This window comes from Triticum aestivum, chromosome 6A (assembly GCF_018294505.1).
Source record: "Triticum aestivum cultivar Chinese Spring chromosome 6A, IWGSC CS RefSeq v2.1, whole genome shotgun sequence".
In the NCBI taxonomy this organism is placed as follows: Eukaryota; Viridiplantae; Streptophyta; class Magnoliopsida; order Poales; family Poaceae; genus Triticum; species Triticum aestivum.
This window is the reverse complement of record NC_057809.1, coordinates 11,435,329-11,451,365: the sequence shown is the minus strand read 5'-3', so window position 1 is coordinate 11,451,365 and position 16,037 is coordinate 11,435,329. Positions and strand designations below refer to the sequence as shown.

The 16,037-nt window shown below is 46.9% G+C and overlaps 1 protein-coding gene across 1 annotated transcript; it reads left to right on the top strand.

Moving 5' to 3' along the window:
• The first annotated feature begins 2,584 nt into the window (after positions 1–2,584).
• On the top strand, positions 2,585–3,383 carry LOC123129968 (uncharacterized). Its single transcript, XM_044549922.1, has one exon. It carries the CDS (start codon positions 2,640–2,642, stop codon positions 3,129–3,131), a length of 492 nt encoding a protein of 163 aa, XP_044405857.1. The 5' UTR covers positions 2,585–2,639; the 3' UTR covers positions 3,132–3,383.
• The last annotated feature ends 12,654 nt before the right edge of the window (positions 3,384–16,037 follow it).

Here is a 16,037-nt window from a genome sequence, read left to right as displayed (position 1 = left end):
AATGAACTCGCCCACCACCCGGTGCTAGGTCGCCTAACCTGCCGACCTACTCGCCTACACACACACCCACACCCCTTGAAAAATCGCCTAAGCGGCCGAAATGAACTCACCCATCACCCGGTGCTAGGTCGCCTAACCTGCCGACCTACTCGCCTACACACAGCCCACACCCCGTGAGAAATCGCCTAAGCCGGCCGAAATGAACTCGCCCACCACCTGGTGCTAGGTTGCCTAACCCGCCGACCTAGTCAGCTGCAGACACCCCACAACACCCTTGGAAGTCTCCTGTAGCCTATGTTTTTAAGGCGTCTATAAGGCGACGCTTAGGCGACACCTAGGTGCCAAGGCGCCCCCCAGCGCTTTGCAAATATGTCCGCTTTTGGCGCCTAGGCGTCGCCTAGGCGTCGAGGCGCCCCCCAGCACCTTAGAGCGAAGCGTCGCCTTAAAAACATAGCATGTTGCAGCAGTTGCTGCAACACGAAAATTCACACCATGCCATCCTGGACAGGAGCAGCTCCTAATTCCGGCGACTCGCTGGCACCCTCAATAGAAATAGGGACTCTTTCAGTTTGTGCCTGTGTGCAGTATGGAGGGCCACTATCACAACCATGAAACTTATCAGGGACCTCATTGAGATTAATGCCAGCAATATGCATTTAATACATAATGTAAATGAAACACTTTTTTAGCATTTTCCCCCTTCCATCATGCAAGCAAAACTGAATGAATAGGGGCACTTTTTTGCAACAAATCACCAGAGCACAGCAAACTTAATGAACAACCTCATATGGGGGGGGATGCAACATCTTTTTCTACTACTGGTTTTTCAGGCTTTTTTCCTGCCTACCTTGTGTTTTTGTAAGCAACTATACTTTACTACTAGCTTGTTTTGTAAGCAACTACAATAGCTTATTTGACCAGTTTACTAACACAAATATGCTTCTTTTTTGTTTTGCAGAAACAAGGTGCAGGGCGATAGACAAGATACAATTCAAGAGTCAGCAGCCATTTTATGTAGCATCCAAGATCTACACGTGTGAAGGGAGATGCAAGAATAGGGGCATGATACATGCTAGGTTCTGAAACAATCCGGTACAGGGGGCAATTTCTGCAAGTAGTAGATCAGGGGGGTAGGTACAGACAGGGAAATCCACAAGTTCTAGAACGAAGATCGTGGAGAAAACAAAATTGGAACAGCCTGTTACCTTTTGTTCTTCACACGGGAGAAATTTGCCCAGCTCTGGCAATTTTTTTGCCTACAATTTCCAGATTTTTGCCTGACCAACAAGAAAGAGTTGCAGACACAATTGTCTTTTTCAAAAAAATTCCCAGGATTTTTCGCTTTGATGTTCGCCTTCTTTTACTCTGTTTTTTGGCTGTTGTGTGACAGGTGTTGATCAGGTGGGGCATGGGGTTTTGTGGTGGTGGGTTGGGAGAGGGGGTGGGGGGGAAGTCACGTGAGGTAGAGGGGGCGTTGGATCCGGCTTGTCTGCTCCCTCCCCATGCTCTCATCCGTGCACCCACTCCATCCTACGGCTGTCTTTTTCTCTTTTTTCTTTCTAATCTAATCATCTCCCTCCCTGATTTTAAAGGGGTGAGGCCGGGCCTTATTTTGTTCCAATCAAACCATGCCACGTATGCGGGAGCACGGATGGGCGCACGCTGGGAGAGCAGGCAAGTCTCGTCCGGGGGCGTTGGTTGTCAGGACGCGGCAACGACAGGGGGAAGGGAACCTACCTTTTTTGAAGCACATGGGCGAGGACTGAGAGGAGGACTTTCCTTAACTGGTGGCCACGAGATGCGCACGCATAGCGCGTGGGCGCTGTGTAGCAGCGTCCATATTTTTGTTACCAAACGGGTAGCCTAGCTTAGCAAGGCAAAAACGGCTTTTGCCTAGGAACCAAACACACCCAAGATAGCTAGATGTTATTACAAGTCTAATTTTGTAATCTCGTGGGATAACGATCCTCCACAGTTTATTCTAGTTGAACTTGTTTCGGATATATCTCTTATTTGAGTTGAATAGAGTGTGCCACACGTTCAAAAAAAATCCTAAGGTGAAAAGAAAAACACTATTCGTTGCTCCATCTACTAATTTTGAACTTTTGATGTAACAGCCAGGAATCACCGGAGCCCGAATCAGACGGTCAACGTCGCATCAGGCAAAGGACCAAACGGCCCAAATTCCCTAAGCTCTTATAGGCAGCTCATGTGTTCAGGCAAAGGATCGATCGGTAAACAAAAGCTACGTACCATGGGGTCGCAAACCTGCCCTGCACTAGGCCGTGTCCTATGCGTCCTGTTTCTTGGGGAGGCAAAGCTCGTGCCGTGCTGGTCGGCTTTACGTACGGATAGATGCTTCATGCTCCGTCTCAGTGCACGGATAACAGCCGATGAGCAGTCTTCTTCTCTACACGACGTAAAATTAGGCGTGTTTGGTTGAATACCAGAACACGCCACGCCGCGAACGAAAATCGATCGGCGCCAAACTTGTGGCGTCCAAAATGAATGAGCGAACCTTGGTGCCAAAGCCCTAATTAATTAACCTATAAATACCCCCACAACAGCCATAAACCTCAATCCAAACCAGTGCGTGCCAGCTCCTCTTCTCCTTCCTCGACACCCTAATCCTCCAAGCCATGGCGATGGTGTCCTCCAAGCCCCTGGCCCTGCTGCTGCTCGTGGCTCTGTCCGCGGCAACGCCCATGCCGGCCGTCGGCGAAGGCTCCTGCAACGGCCACAAGGTGACGGTGCAGAACCTGTGCGGCCACGACCTGACCCTGGGCATCGAGGCGCGCTCCAACAGCAAGGAGCTCTTCCCCAACGGCTGGCTGCTCCCCAGCGGGAAGCACGAGTCGTTCGACGTGTGCGCGTGGACGGGGAGCGTCTCGGCGCAGGGCGCCGCCGTGGCCAAGTTCCACATAGACCACGAGGGCGGGGCGTACTACGAGGTGAGCACCGACCAGGCGAGCATGTCTGTCCGCGTCTCCGTCACCCCGCACGGCAGCCCGCTGCAGGGCCACTGCCCCACCGCCGGGTGCGACACCGGCAACCACTGCTTCGAGCACTCCGTCCCCGGCGGCAACTGCCACGGCGTCACCGAGATCAAGATCGTCTACTACAACCCATAGGTCCATCAACCGCCTACGAACCTAGCTGCTTGCTGCACTTACTAGCTACTACTCGTCGGTGGCGTTGCAGCTGCAGCTATTGCCGGTTAATCTTATTGTGTGTTCCGTTCCGACAAGGTTGTACCGTCGTCAGTCATGTACTATCGGATTTGCAGTTTAACTACTACTGTATTTTGTGGTACTAGAGTGTATCACATGATTAATCAGAGGGAAAACCTCTCTTTTTTATAAAGAAAATCGAAGTATATGTAATGGCGAGTCTAGATATGTGTGTGAGATTCCTTCATCGGTGTCGAAAATATTGGTTGCGCAGTAGCCTCTCAGCAGCAGCTTTGCTTTGTTTACGCTTATATGCCAGTGAGCTGCAGCACCAATCGATCGAAGAGACTTGATGGAACTATTCATGTGATGAGCCTACAGGGGGTGTTCTTTCACAAATCACTTTCTTATCTTAAAAAGAGATCAGTGATTGCTAAAGTTTGAGAGAAATGTTCTTTTGTTGTTTCCCGATGATCAAGATACGGCAAAGCCCCTCATGGGATTCTAGGAGAACATCCATCATATGTGGCGCCTTTTGTAAGCTAATTAAGCTGGGATATTGAAGTAATTGTGCTTTAGCTATTCCTTTGTATTTTCTTTATATGATATTGATCTGGTTATGATGGATCCAAGACAAGCGTCCGGTGCATCCTAGTGGCTTCGTTGCTGCAGGTTCACTTTGGTGGTCATGGTGCTGATACTTTTGTTCGGAACCTGCAGCTGGCCTTGTCTAAGCAGTTGGAAGGAAGTCATGTTACACAGCGCTTGTTAAGATAAGAGTTTCTCCCAATAGGTATGTTGGAGTACTGCTTCACATACTTCTCTTTAGCAGCAATACAATTCCGGTGTCCGAAAATTAATGTGGAAATGGTATGGCAGCATGTCTCTGAGATGGGAGTATATTTCTGTTCTGTTTATTTAGTAAGGTCGGTATCAAACATATGATCTGGTAGGCATGATGGATGCTAATGGTTGATAATATTTGAGTTGCGGTTACAATAATCTGAAATCTGACCAACCTAAAGAGATCGGTCTAAGAGCTAGAGTTTCAGAGAGGTACAGCAATAGCACGCACGTATAGGGTGCACCTCTGTCTCATATATATAACAAGGACCATTAGAATTACATGGTAGATACGACATGTCTAAACCTATTCGTATACGATATGGAGTCTAACACCCTCCCTCAATCTTAACCGGTGTCAAGAAGGTTAAGATCACGCCGACAGACTTCAAACGAGGGAAGTGACAGTGGCTTGGTAAAGATGTCAGCATGTTGATCCTTCGAAGGGATGAACTTGATTTGTAGTAGGTTCTGTGCAACAGTTCCCTCACAAAATGGAAATCAACCTCGATAAGTGAGCTCAGTATGCACCAAATTAAAGTTCTGTGTACTTGAGCTTATACAAAACAATCTCATTCAGCTACAGAATATAATATGGACTCACACCACAAAGGCGATGGAGACATTTTAGCCTCGTGCCGGCACACACTTTTGTAAGAAAAAGAAAACAATTGCTAGAAATAGGAATATTGGAGGCTTTGAATCCTAAGGATTTTTTCCACAAAGGCCCTTTGGGCCAAAGGATTTAGCTTGTCAAATTCCTGGGGAATATTTTCCTTCGCAAAAAAAATCCGTTCCATAAGAATCTCGACATGAACCAAAATATCACTTTCTTTTTTTCCTTTAGATGTGTAGTGTAACACCCTCGATGCGACTATAGCTCCCACGTGTCGACGCACAACTTAGAGACATAATCGCATTGAAGGCATATGTCGCAAGTGAGGTAATCTTCACACAACCCATGTAATACATAATGGAAAGAGATACATAGTTGGCTTACAATCGCCACTTCACATAATTACATGAATAAACATTACATCATCCAAATACACTCATGGTCCGACTACGGAACCAAAATAAAAGAAGAACCCCAAATGCGACAAGGTCCCCGATCGACCCCAACGGGGCTCCACTACTGATCAACTAAAACGAAACAAACAAAGGACAAGATCTTCATCGAGCTCCTCCTGAGCTTGGTTGCATCATCTGCACGGACTCATCGGCACCTGCAAGCTGGTTTTGGAAGTATCTGTGAGCCACAGGGACTCAGCAATCTCGCACCCTCGCGATCAAGACTATTTAAGCTTATGGGTAAGGTAAAGGTATAAGGTGGAGCTGCAGCAAGCGACTAGCATATATGGTGGCTATCATACGCAAATGAGAGCGAGAAGAGAAGGCAAAGCACGGTCGATAAAAGTATGATCAAGAAGTGATCCTAGAACAACCTACGTCAAGCATAACGCCAACACCGTGTTCACTTCCCGGAATTCGCCGGAAAGAGTCTATCACGGTAACACACGCGGTTGATGTATTTTAATTAAGGTCAAGTTCAGGTTTTCTACAACCGGACATTAACAAATTCCCATCTGCCTATAACCGCGGGCACGGCTTTCGAAAGTTCAAATCCCTGCAGGGGTGTCCCAACTTAGCCCATGACAAGCTCTCACGGTCAACGAAGGAATAGACCTCCTCCCGAGATATTCTGATCAGACTCGGTATCCCGGTACAACAAGACATCCTCGACAATGGTAAAACAGGTCCAGCAAGACCGCCCGATGCGCCGACATCCTGATAGGAGCTGCACATATCTCGTTCTCAGGGCAACACCGGATGAACACTACGTACAAAACCAGCCCTCAAGTTTCCCCGAGGTGGCGCCGCAAGTGGCTCTAGTTTGGACCAACACTTAGACAAGCACTAGCCCGGGGGGGTTAAAATAAGATGACCCTCAGGATGCGCGACTCCCAAGGGAAAAAAAAGGCTAGGTGGCAAATTTTAAAACCAAGGTTGGGCCTTGCTGGAGGAGTTTTATTCAAAGCGAACTGTCAAGGGGTTCCCATTATAACCCAACCGCGTAAGGAACGCAAAATCCGGGAACATAACACCGATATGACGGAAACTAGGGCGGCAAGAGTGGAACAAAACACCAGGCATAAGGCCGAGCCTTCCACACTTTACCAATTATATAGATGCATTAATTAAATAAGATATATAGTGATATCCCAACAAGTAAACATGTTCCAACAAGGATCAACATCTCCATGTTCCAACAAGGAACAGACTTAAATCTTCACCTGCAACTAACAACACTATAAGAGGGGCTGAGCGAAGCGATAACATAGCCAAACAACGGTTTGCTGGGACAAGGTGGGTTAGAGGCTTGGTTCAACAATATGGGAGGCATGACAAGCAAGTGGTAGGTATCGCAGCATAGGCATAGCAAAAGAGCGAGCATCTAGCAAAGCAAAGATAGTAGTGATTTCGAGGGTATGATCATCTTGCCTGAAATCCCGCAAGGAAGAAGAACGAGTCCATGAAGAAAACAAACGGACGTAGTCGAACGGATCCTCACAAACACGACGTTACCGGAACCAACCCGAAGAAGCAACACCGGAAAAGAGCAAACAACCTAGTAAACAACCATCACATAAACATGGCATGATGCACAAACAAGTATGATGCATGTCCGGTTTAAATATGCAGGGCATGGCAAAATGCACAAACAATACTACAAATTAAGTGGAGCTCAATATGCAATGGGTTGTATATTGACGGAACACCACATCAATTATTTAGTTCTCTCTCGTTTATGTACTCAACAATATTAAATGTTGTTAAGCATGTCAAGAGGTGAAACATAAAGGGATTGTCTATCTAAACAATTTAAATGGGGCCGGATATAGCAAATGACAAATCCGGTAAATCCCCATATGCATATAGCAAATTAATACAAACAACAATTTAAATATTTTTAATTGTTGTTATCATGATGCACATGACATGAACAAGTTCATGCAATTTTAAGCGTTTTTATGAAAATGTTGACATGAGCATGTTATGAAGCATTTGGTCACCATGGCGGAACGAAAAGGGTGCCACGGCAAAGATAACAAAAATGATGCCACGACAACATTCCGGTTCCGATAGCTCATGGAGATACCGGTGCAAAAGGAAAAGTGACGAGAGCGTGACATGCGATAGAAGGTGGGGTGATCCCGGATACCGGGTTCCCACAAGATGGTGGCATGGCAAAAGAGGAGCATCGCAACGAACAAACGCAAACGATGCAAACACGCGGTTCAACTCATACATCACACAACATTCGTTCACGGGCGTCGTCTCGGGGTTATACCTTCCAATGGAGCATTCTTGAGCGGTTCGAGTCATAGAGGAAGTAGTTGTTCTCGTGGCGGTAGTGGAAGTAGGGGTACATGACGACGTAGAGGTACTCGCGACGGTAGTCGTTCACGTTCACGTTACACGGGTCTTCGGCGACGGTCGTCGTACATGGTTCGAAGTGGTACTTGCACCTTCGGACTTGACGAATACGAGGGCTTCGGGGTCGACGGTAGTGGTACACGTTTCGTAGACGTTCGAGCCATATCGGTAGCGGTACTTGACGAATCCCGAAACGGACTTGGCGTCCTCGCGCGAAGGGGTACTTGGCGTTTCCGGTTCGGTGGTCGTTCGGGCGCCGTATGTCGTGGTACTTGGCATGCAACCAAAGATGGACTCCGGGTGTCTGTGTTGACCTGGCCACGACAAAGGCAGCAAGGCCAACGGGGCAGCCAGCTCGTCGGGGTCCGATGCAGGGACGGGCAGAACAGGCGGTGATGGTGTGGCAGAGGACGGCGGCTCCGGCGATGGACTTGACGGCGGGGGCGACCGGACGAGATCCCGCCGGATCCGAGGCCAGGGTGGCGGTATGGGGAGGCGGACGAGCTCTAGAACGGCAGCGAGGTCGGGCGTCCAAGGCGGCGGGTTGCTTCGACGGCGCCGATCGGCGATGATGAGAAAGGGTTTCGGGAGGAGCTCCTCTCCCTGGGTCGATGAGGAGAGCGAGGAGGCTCAGGCACAAGGCCTCCTGTTCGGCTGCTTCGGCCACGAGGACGAGGAGGCGGGCACGCAGAATGGAGCTCGGGCGCGCGAGAGTCCCAGCGAGGACGCGGCTTGAGCTGCAGCCATCCATGGCGCGGCAGCAGAGGAGGTCCTGTGCTCCGGCGAGGTGGGACTCCAGCGTGGGGTGGAGGAGGATTGGGGTTGAGCCGCGGCTTCCCCTGGCGGCGCGGTCGGGAGGAGGACGAGGGGGATCGAGAGAGATGACGGCGCTGAGGGGAAGCGCGAGGGAGAGATCGAGAGGAGGGGGTCGGCTCCCTGGCGGCTAGGGTTAGAGGTTAGGTGCGGCTGGGCCTAGGTGGCCGCGGGGATGGCTAGGCCTGGTTGAGCTAATGGGCCGGCGCGGGAGCAAATGGGCCTTGGAGGCTGCTCATGTAGGAGGCCCAAGTGGCCTGTTGTGCTGGGCTACTCTATCCCCCTCTTAATTTTTCCTTTAACAGGAAAACATTGAAGAGAAGTAAAGAAAGAGAGGGTTAGGAAAAGAATTTGGGCACGCAGATAATTTTCCCAGACTCACAAAAATGAGCTTGACCCAAGAAAATGGAGTGGGCAAGATTGCAAGAATTAAATTCAAAGTCATTTGAATTTAATTTAAAAGGTTTGAACAAGGACTAGGATTTAGAAGAGTCCAAAAATGTTGAGAATTTAGGAGGAGCCTCGATAAATGGGAAAAGAAATGTTGGCAAAGTTTAGGGACCAAACTTGAAGTAGAAAGGGAGTGGGGATTTTTCGAGTGTGTTTTGGTTAATTCCAAAAGAATGGAATATTTTTATTATAGCTCTCTAATAATATTGAGAGGCTTTAATATGTTATAAAGAGATATCACAAGTGAATTCCCTCGATTTAAATGGACCAAAGACCCATGCAATTTATTTAGTTGAGTTGCAAAAGATTTATGAGATGATGGCATGATGACATAACGCAATGCAAAAATAAAAGGGCAGACATAAGTGAAACACACGGCGAAACCTGGAAACCCCGGAAGGCAACTGAAGCTTCGGTCTTGGGGCGTTACAACACTCCACCACTACGAGAGGATCTCGTCCCGAGATCTAGAATGGCACCGGAGAGAAAACGGAAGAGACAGAGAAGAGGTAAAACTAAGTTGCTTCTTTGACAAACGAGTGAAACCAAAGAACCTTGCGAGGTTGAACAAATTGAAAGAAAAGAATACATTGAAGATGAATGAAGTGGAAAACACTCCGTTAGGAAAAAGGAACAAGGAACATCATGTGAACCCTGTAGGTTGAAAGACATGAGAAAAAGGGTTGCAATGAACAAGAAGTACATGCAAGCACTCCGGTAGAAAACGAGAAGTACAAGGAACGATAAAGATCAATTACGTCAACACTCCGGTTGGAAATGGAAGGAATTGAACATGATCTTGGCAAAACAAGATGATGGGTCGAAGAGAGCGACATCACAATGCCTCCGGAACGAAAGAATAGAATATGGATAATTGAAATAGGAGAAATGACGAGAAAATGCCAACTTCTGCCAAAAGAGCTTGAGAATGCATCCTTAGGAGAAGGGTCGAACGGAGTTGTTGAAAAAAAAAACCCAACAACGAAAAGAACAGGGTTGTAGTGGGCTTATGGAGAACATCTCAAAACTATTAGGTGAAATTCTGCCACTAACAGGAACGATATATCCTATTGATAACAACAAGGAGATGAGAAGTTTAAATCACCGGGAGGATAGGTGAATAACTTGGGTCATTTATAAGCACCATAATAACAACCATCCTTAGGGAAGGCTTAAGGTGAAATATAACCCAAGATAACTCCAATGACGAGATTGATGGATTTGAAATATCTCATTCATAACAACATGTGAATCAAGAAACATGAATTCAAATTATCAAGAATGACATAATACCATCTCCAATGATACGGAAGAAAGAATTGCACTCCGGAATGCAAGATGAAGAATGCTTGAGCTCCTCAGAAAAGAATCTCAATGAACTCTTGGAGAGGGGATATAAATCCTTGATGAACCATCAAGTATAGCCTCCATGAAGAAACTCCGGTAACAAAAGCATAAAAAGAAAGAGAAATTGAAAACACAAGGTGAACCCTTGCAATGATTTAGATGGATCTCCGTGATAATTAGAGCTTGGAACTCCGGGCCAAAAGAGAAGATAAAACAACTGAAACCGAGAATTTGAAGGGCCTCCGGAATAAAGATTTAATCACTTGAATGAACAAGAATAAGAATTATGTTATGCTTGTCCTTCACCAATTAAATTGATGGCAATCAATGGATTTGGCACACTACTTATTCTCGTAGCAAGGATTAAGAGATATATGTCGCCAACTTGGGAAGGTCTTCTTTGAACCACCAGTAGGATTGACAACGAATAAATTGATAAGGAAGAGAAACCTGGAAGAACCACCGTAAGAATTGGTTATGAACAAAGAGAAGATAAAGAAACATTGGGAAGAATTATAAAATGAACGAAGATGCTTGAGAGGATTTAGATACATGAGAACAAAGAGATCACGAGCCGATTAGAGATCACCTGAACGATGCACCGGTAAGATTTGGAGAACAATGGCCTTCGGAGTAAAGAAATGGAAACAACTCATGAAATGCTCCGGATAGGTGAAAAGAATACTCACAATCTAAACAATTATGAGAGGATGGCAACAAGCTAGCACCATGAATCTTTGAGAGAACAGATAAGATATGGAAGGAAAACTCTTCTTCGGTCTTCAAAATCTGAGAATGCCTTCGAGAAACACCACCATGAATTGTTGAGGCACTCCAGAATGAAAAATTAGAAAGGTTGAACCAACAATGAAAAGAATTTGAAAGATCTTGCAGAAAGACATTTGACTAATGACAATTCATTCTTACGTCAAACTTCGAAAAGAATTTGATGGTAGCTCCGGGAAAATAAGAAGAGTCAGGTAAGATCCTGGAAAAACACCTGTGGGTTAGGGCCCACTCAAAAGAAACACCGTAGAACGATTTAAAAGAGAGATTGCACCGGTTAAATAAAATGGCCTGAAAGAGATAACAACCTCAAAATATCTTGGACGGAATGATAATGGAGACACAAATCCTCTTAGATATTATCAGCACTCCGGAACAAATGAATAGCAAGAAATGACTAAATGTGAGGTGCACCGGCATGAGAAGGCATTTGAAATACGGAAAAGAATATGATCAACACCGAAAGCTTGAATTAACTCCACCGTAGAAGGAAAGAATGGAGAATGATGAACTTGAAGCTCCATTAGGATCTTCATGAAAATCACCGGGTAAGAACATTGACGGGAAAGAATGGGGAGTCTTCATATCAATAAGATGATACTTGATTAAGAAATCTGAGTCCTTGACGAAACAAGGGTGGGAGGGCGGGACAACAAAGACAACTTGGGATGGATGAAACAAACAACGTTGAGAAGAACTGATACTTGATCTTGCGGTTGTTGAAATAATCGGATCCACTTGAAGAGAAGCACACCGGTTAAAAAAGGATTGACAAAAACAATCTCGATGATCGAGAAGGATTAGTATTCACATAGGAATATGAGAACAACATTTGGGAAAGGTATGGAATCAACATTTGACTTCGAAGCAACTCGAATACCACAACTCAAAACAAAACAAAAGGGTTGGCTTGCAGAATAAGCCAGAACAAACATATGATAGAGATTTCGTCCGAAGTTTTCGTGGTGGGGCCTACACGGGCTTGATCGTACAACACCATCATGTACAAGGCAGTGCACATGACATACGAAGCGTCCCCGAGTCGGCATAGCCAAGGACTCTTTAAGACACAACGAGACCAGTGTAAAACCGACCGTGAATAGGCGGACCACTAGACGTCGAACCCCAATTTCATATCATATATCCGTTGGAAAGATGTCCTAAGAGCTACTTGAATTCCCACCTATGAAACTCCCGAACCTTTCCGGTTATGCAATCAGGTGTTGGGGATACAGGGGAAGCATAATATCTCACCCAAAACTAGCAAATCCTACATCCAGCTGTATCCATCCTTCAACACATAACCAAGAAACCTTCGGAAACCATCTACCTCAACCTTCGAAAAGCATCCGTTATACAAGTTATGGCAATACTCCCGAACTCCCGCCCCAGTACTGGGTGGCGTCGAGGTTATCTCACCAACGAACTGCATAAAAGAGATTTTCAATGTCAGCGTGCTAAAACTCAGGTATTCCAGAATTGCAACTATAAAATTATGACGACAACACCTCAGAGCTCAACTCCCCGGGACACTTCCACTAAACCCCTGACAAGAGGCACCAAGACAATGTTCTCATCATAAAACCATCGGAACAATTCCAAGATACCCGCGTGATCCTAAAAAAAAATAGTGAAATTTGAGAAGAGAAGAGTCAAAACTCTACGTCAGGATGCCTTACCAGAGCAATGAGGAGACTGGGAAATAAAAAGAATTCCTAAACTCTCCGATATATAAATATAATACCTAAATGACTCAAAACATTTTTCTAGACTCAACTCGTCCGCTAATTCGATCAAGCAGTGGGGCTCCTAAGGTCGGGGAAGGCTCTGATACCAACTTGTAACACCCTCGATGCGACTATAGCTCCCACGTGTCGAGGCACAACTTAGAGACATAATCGCATTGAAAGCATATGTCGCAAGTGAGGTAATCTTCACACAACCCATGTAATACATAATGGAAAGAGATACATAGTTGGCTTACAATCGCCACTTCACACAATTACATGAATAAACATTACATCATCCAAATACACTCATGGTCCGACTACGGAATCAAAATAAAAGAAGAACCCCAAATGCGACAAGGTCCCCGATCGACCCCAACTGGGCTCCATTACTGATCAACTAAAATGAAACAAACAAAGGAAAAGATCTTCCTCGAGCTCCTCCTGAGCTTGGTTGCGTCATCTGCACGGACTCATCGGCACCTGCAAGCTGGTTTTGGAAGTATCTGTGAGCCACGGGGACTCAGCAATCTCGCACCCTCGCGATTAAGACTATTTAAGCTTATGGGTAAGGTAAAGGTATGAGGTGGAGCTGCGGCAAGCGACTAGCATATATGGTGGCTATCATACGCAAATGAGAGCGAGAAGAGAAGGCAAAGCACGGTCGATAAAAGTATGATCAAGAAGTGATCCTAGAACAACCTACGTCAAGCATAACTCCAACACCATTTTCACTTCCCGGACTCCGTCGGAAAGAGACCATCACGGTAACACACGCGGTTGATGTATTTTAATTAAGGTCAAGTTCAGGTTTTCTACATCCGGACATTAACAAATTCCCATCTGCCTATAACCGCGGGCACGGCTTTCAAAAGTTCAAATCCCTGCAGGGGTGTCCCAACTTAGCCCATGACAAGCTCTCACGGTCAACGAAGGAATAGACCTCCTCCCGAGATATTCCGATCAGACTCGGTATCCCGGTACAACAAGACATCCTCGACAATGGTAAAACAAGTCCAGCAAGACCGCCCGATGCGCCGACATCCTGATAGGAGCTGCACATATCTCGTTCTCAGGGCAACACCGGATGAACACTACGTACAGCTAAAACCAGCCCTCAAGTTTCCCCGAGGTGGCGCCGCAAGTGGCTCTAGTTTGGACCAACACTTAGACAAGCACTGGCCCGGGGGGGTTAAAATAGGATGACCCTCGGGATGTGCGACTCCCAAGGGAAAAAAAGGCTAGGTGGCAAATGTTAAAACCAAGGTTGGGCCTTGCTGGAGGAGTTTTATTCAAAGCGAACTATCAAGGGGTTCCCATTATAACCCAACCGCGTAAGGAACGCAAAATCCGAGAACATAACACCGATATGACGGAAACTAGGGCGACAACAGTGGAACAAAACACCAGGCATAAGGCCGAGCCTTCCACACTTTACCAAGTATATAGATGCATTAATTAAATAAGATATATAGTGATATCCCAACAAGTAAACATGTTCCAACAAGGATCAACATCTCCATGTTCCAACAAGGAACAGACTTCAATCTTCACCTACAACTAACAACGCTATAAGAGGGGCTGAGCTAAGCGGTAACATAGCCAAACAATGGTTTGCTGGGACAAGGTGGGTTAGAGGTTTGGTTCAACAATATGGGAGGCATGACAAGCAAGTGGTAGGTATCGCAGCATAGGCATAGCAAAAGAGCGAGCATCTAGCAAAGCAAAGATAGTAGTGATTTCGAGGGTATGATCATCTTGCCTGAAATCCCGCAAGGAAGAAGAACGAGTCCATGAAGAAGACAAACGGACGTAATCGAACGGATCCTCACAAACACGACGTTACCGGAACCAACCCGAAGAAGCAACACCGAAAAAGAGCAAACAACCTAGTAAACAACCATCACATAAACATGGCATGATGCACAAACAAGTATGATGCATGTCCGGTTTAAATATGTAGGGCATGGCAAAATGCACAAACAATACTACAAATTAAGTGGAGCTCAATATGCAACGGGTTGTATATTGACGGAACACCACATCAATTATTTAGTTCTCTCTCGTTTATATACCCAACAATATTAAATGTTGTTAAGCATGTCAAGTGGTGAAACATAAAGGGATTGTCTATCTAAACAATTTAAATGGGGCCGGATATAGCAAATGACAAATCCGGTAAATCCCCATATGCATATAGCAAATTAATACAAACAACAATTTAAATATTTTTAATTGTTGTTATCATGATGCAGATGACATGAACAAGTTCATGCAATTTTAAGCGTTTTTATGAAAATGTTGACATGAGCATGTTATGAAGCATTTGGTCACCGTGGCGGAACAAAAAGGGTGCCACGGCAAAGATAACGAAAATGATGCCACAACAACATTCCGGTTCCGATAGCTCATGGAGATACCGGTGCAAAAGGAAAAGTGACGAGAGCGTGACATGCGATAGAAGGTGGGGTGATCCCGGATACCGGGTTCCCACAAGATGGTGGCATGGCAAAAGAGGAGCATCGCAACGAACAAACGCAAACGGTGCAAACACGCGGTTCAACTCATACATCACACAACATTCGTTCATGGGCGTTGTCTCGGGGTTATACCTTCCAAGGGAGCATTCTCGAGCGGTTCGAGTCATAGAGGAAGTAGTTGTTCTCGTGGCGGTAGTGGAAGTAGGGGTACATGACGATGTAGAGGTACTCGCGACGGTAGTCGTTCACGTTCACGTTACACGGGTCTTCGGCGACAGTCGTCGTACATGGTTCGGAGTGGTACTTGCACCTTCAGACTTGACGAATCCGAGGGCTTCGGGGTCGACGGTAGTGGTACATGTTTCGTAGACGTTCGAGCCATATCGGTAGTGGTACTTGACGAATCCTGAAACGGACTTGGCGTCCTCGTGCGTAGGGGTACTTGGCGTTTCCGGTTCGGTGGTTGTTCGGGCGCCGTATGTCGTGGTACTTGGCGTGCAACCAAAGATGGACTCCGGGTGTCTGTGTTGACCTGGCCACGACAAAGGCAGCAAGGCCAACGGGGCAGCCAGCTCGTCGGGGTCCGATGCAGGGACGGGCAGAACAGGCGGCGATGGTGTGGCAGAGGACGGCGGCTCCGGCGATGGACTTGACGGTGGGGGCGACCGGACGAGATCCCGCCGGATCCGAGGCCAAGGTGGCGGTATGGGGAGGCGGACGAGCTCTAGAACGGCAGCGAGGTCGGGCGTCCAAGGCGGCGGGTTGCTCCGACGGCGCCGATCGGCGATGACGAGAAAGGGTTTCGAGAGGAGCTCCTCTCCCTGGGTCGATGAGGAGAGCGAGGAGGCTCAGGCACAAGGCCTCCTGTTCGGCTGCTTCGGCCACGAGGACGAGGAGGCGGGCACGCAGAATGGAGCTCGGGCGCGCGAGAGTCCCGGCGAGGACGCGGCTTGAGCTGCAGCCATCCATGGCGCGGCGGCAGA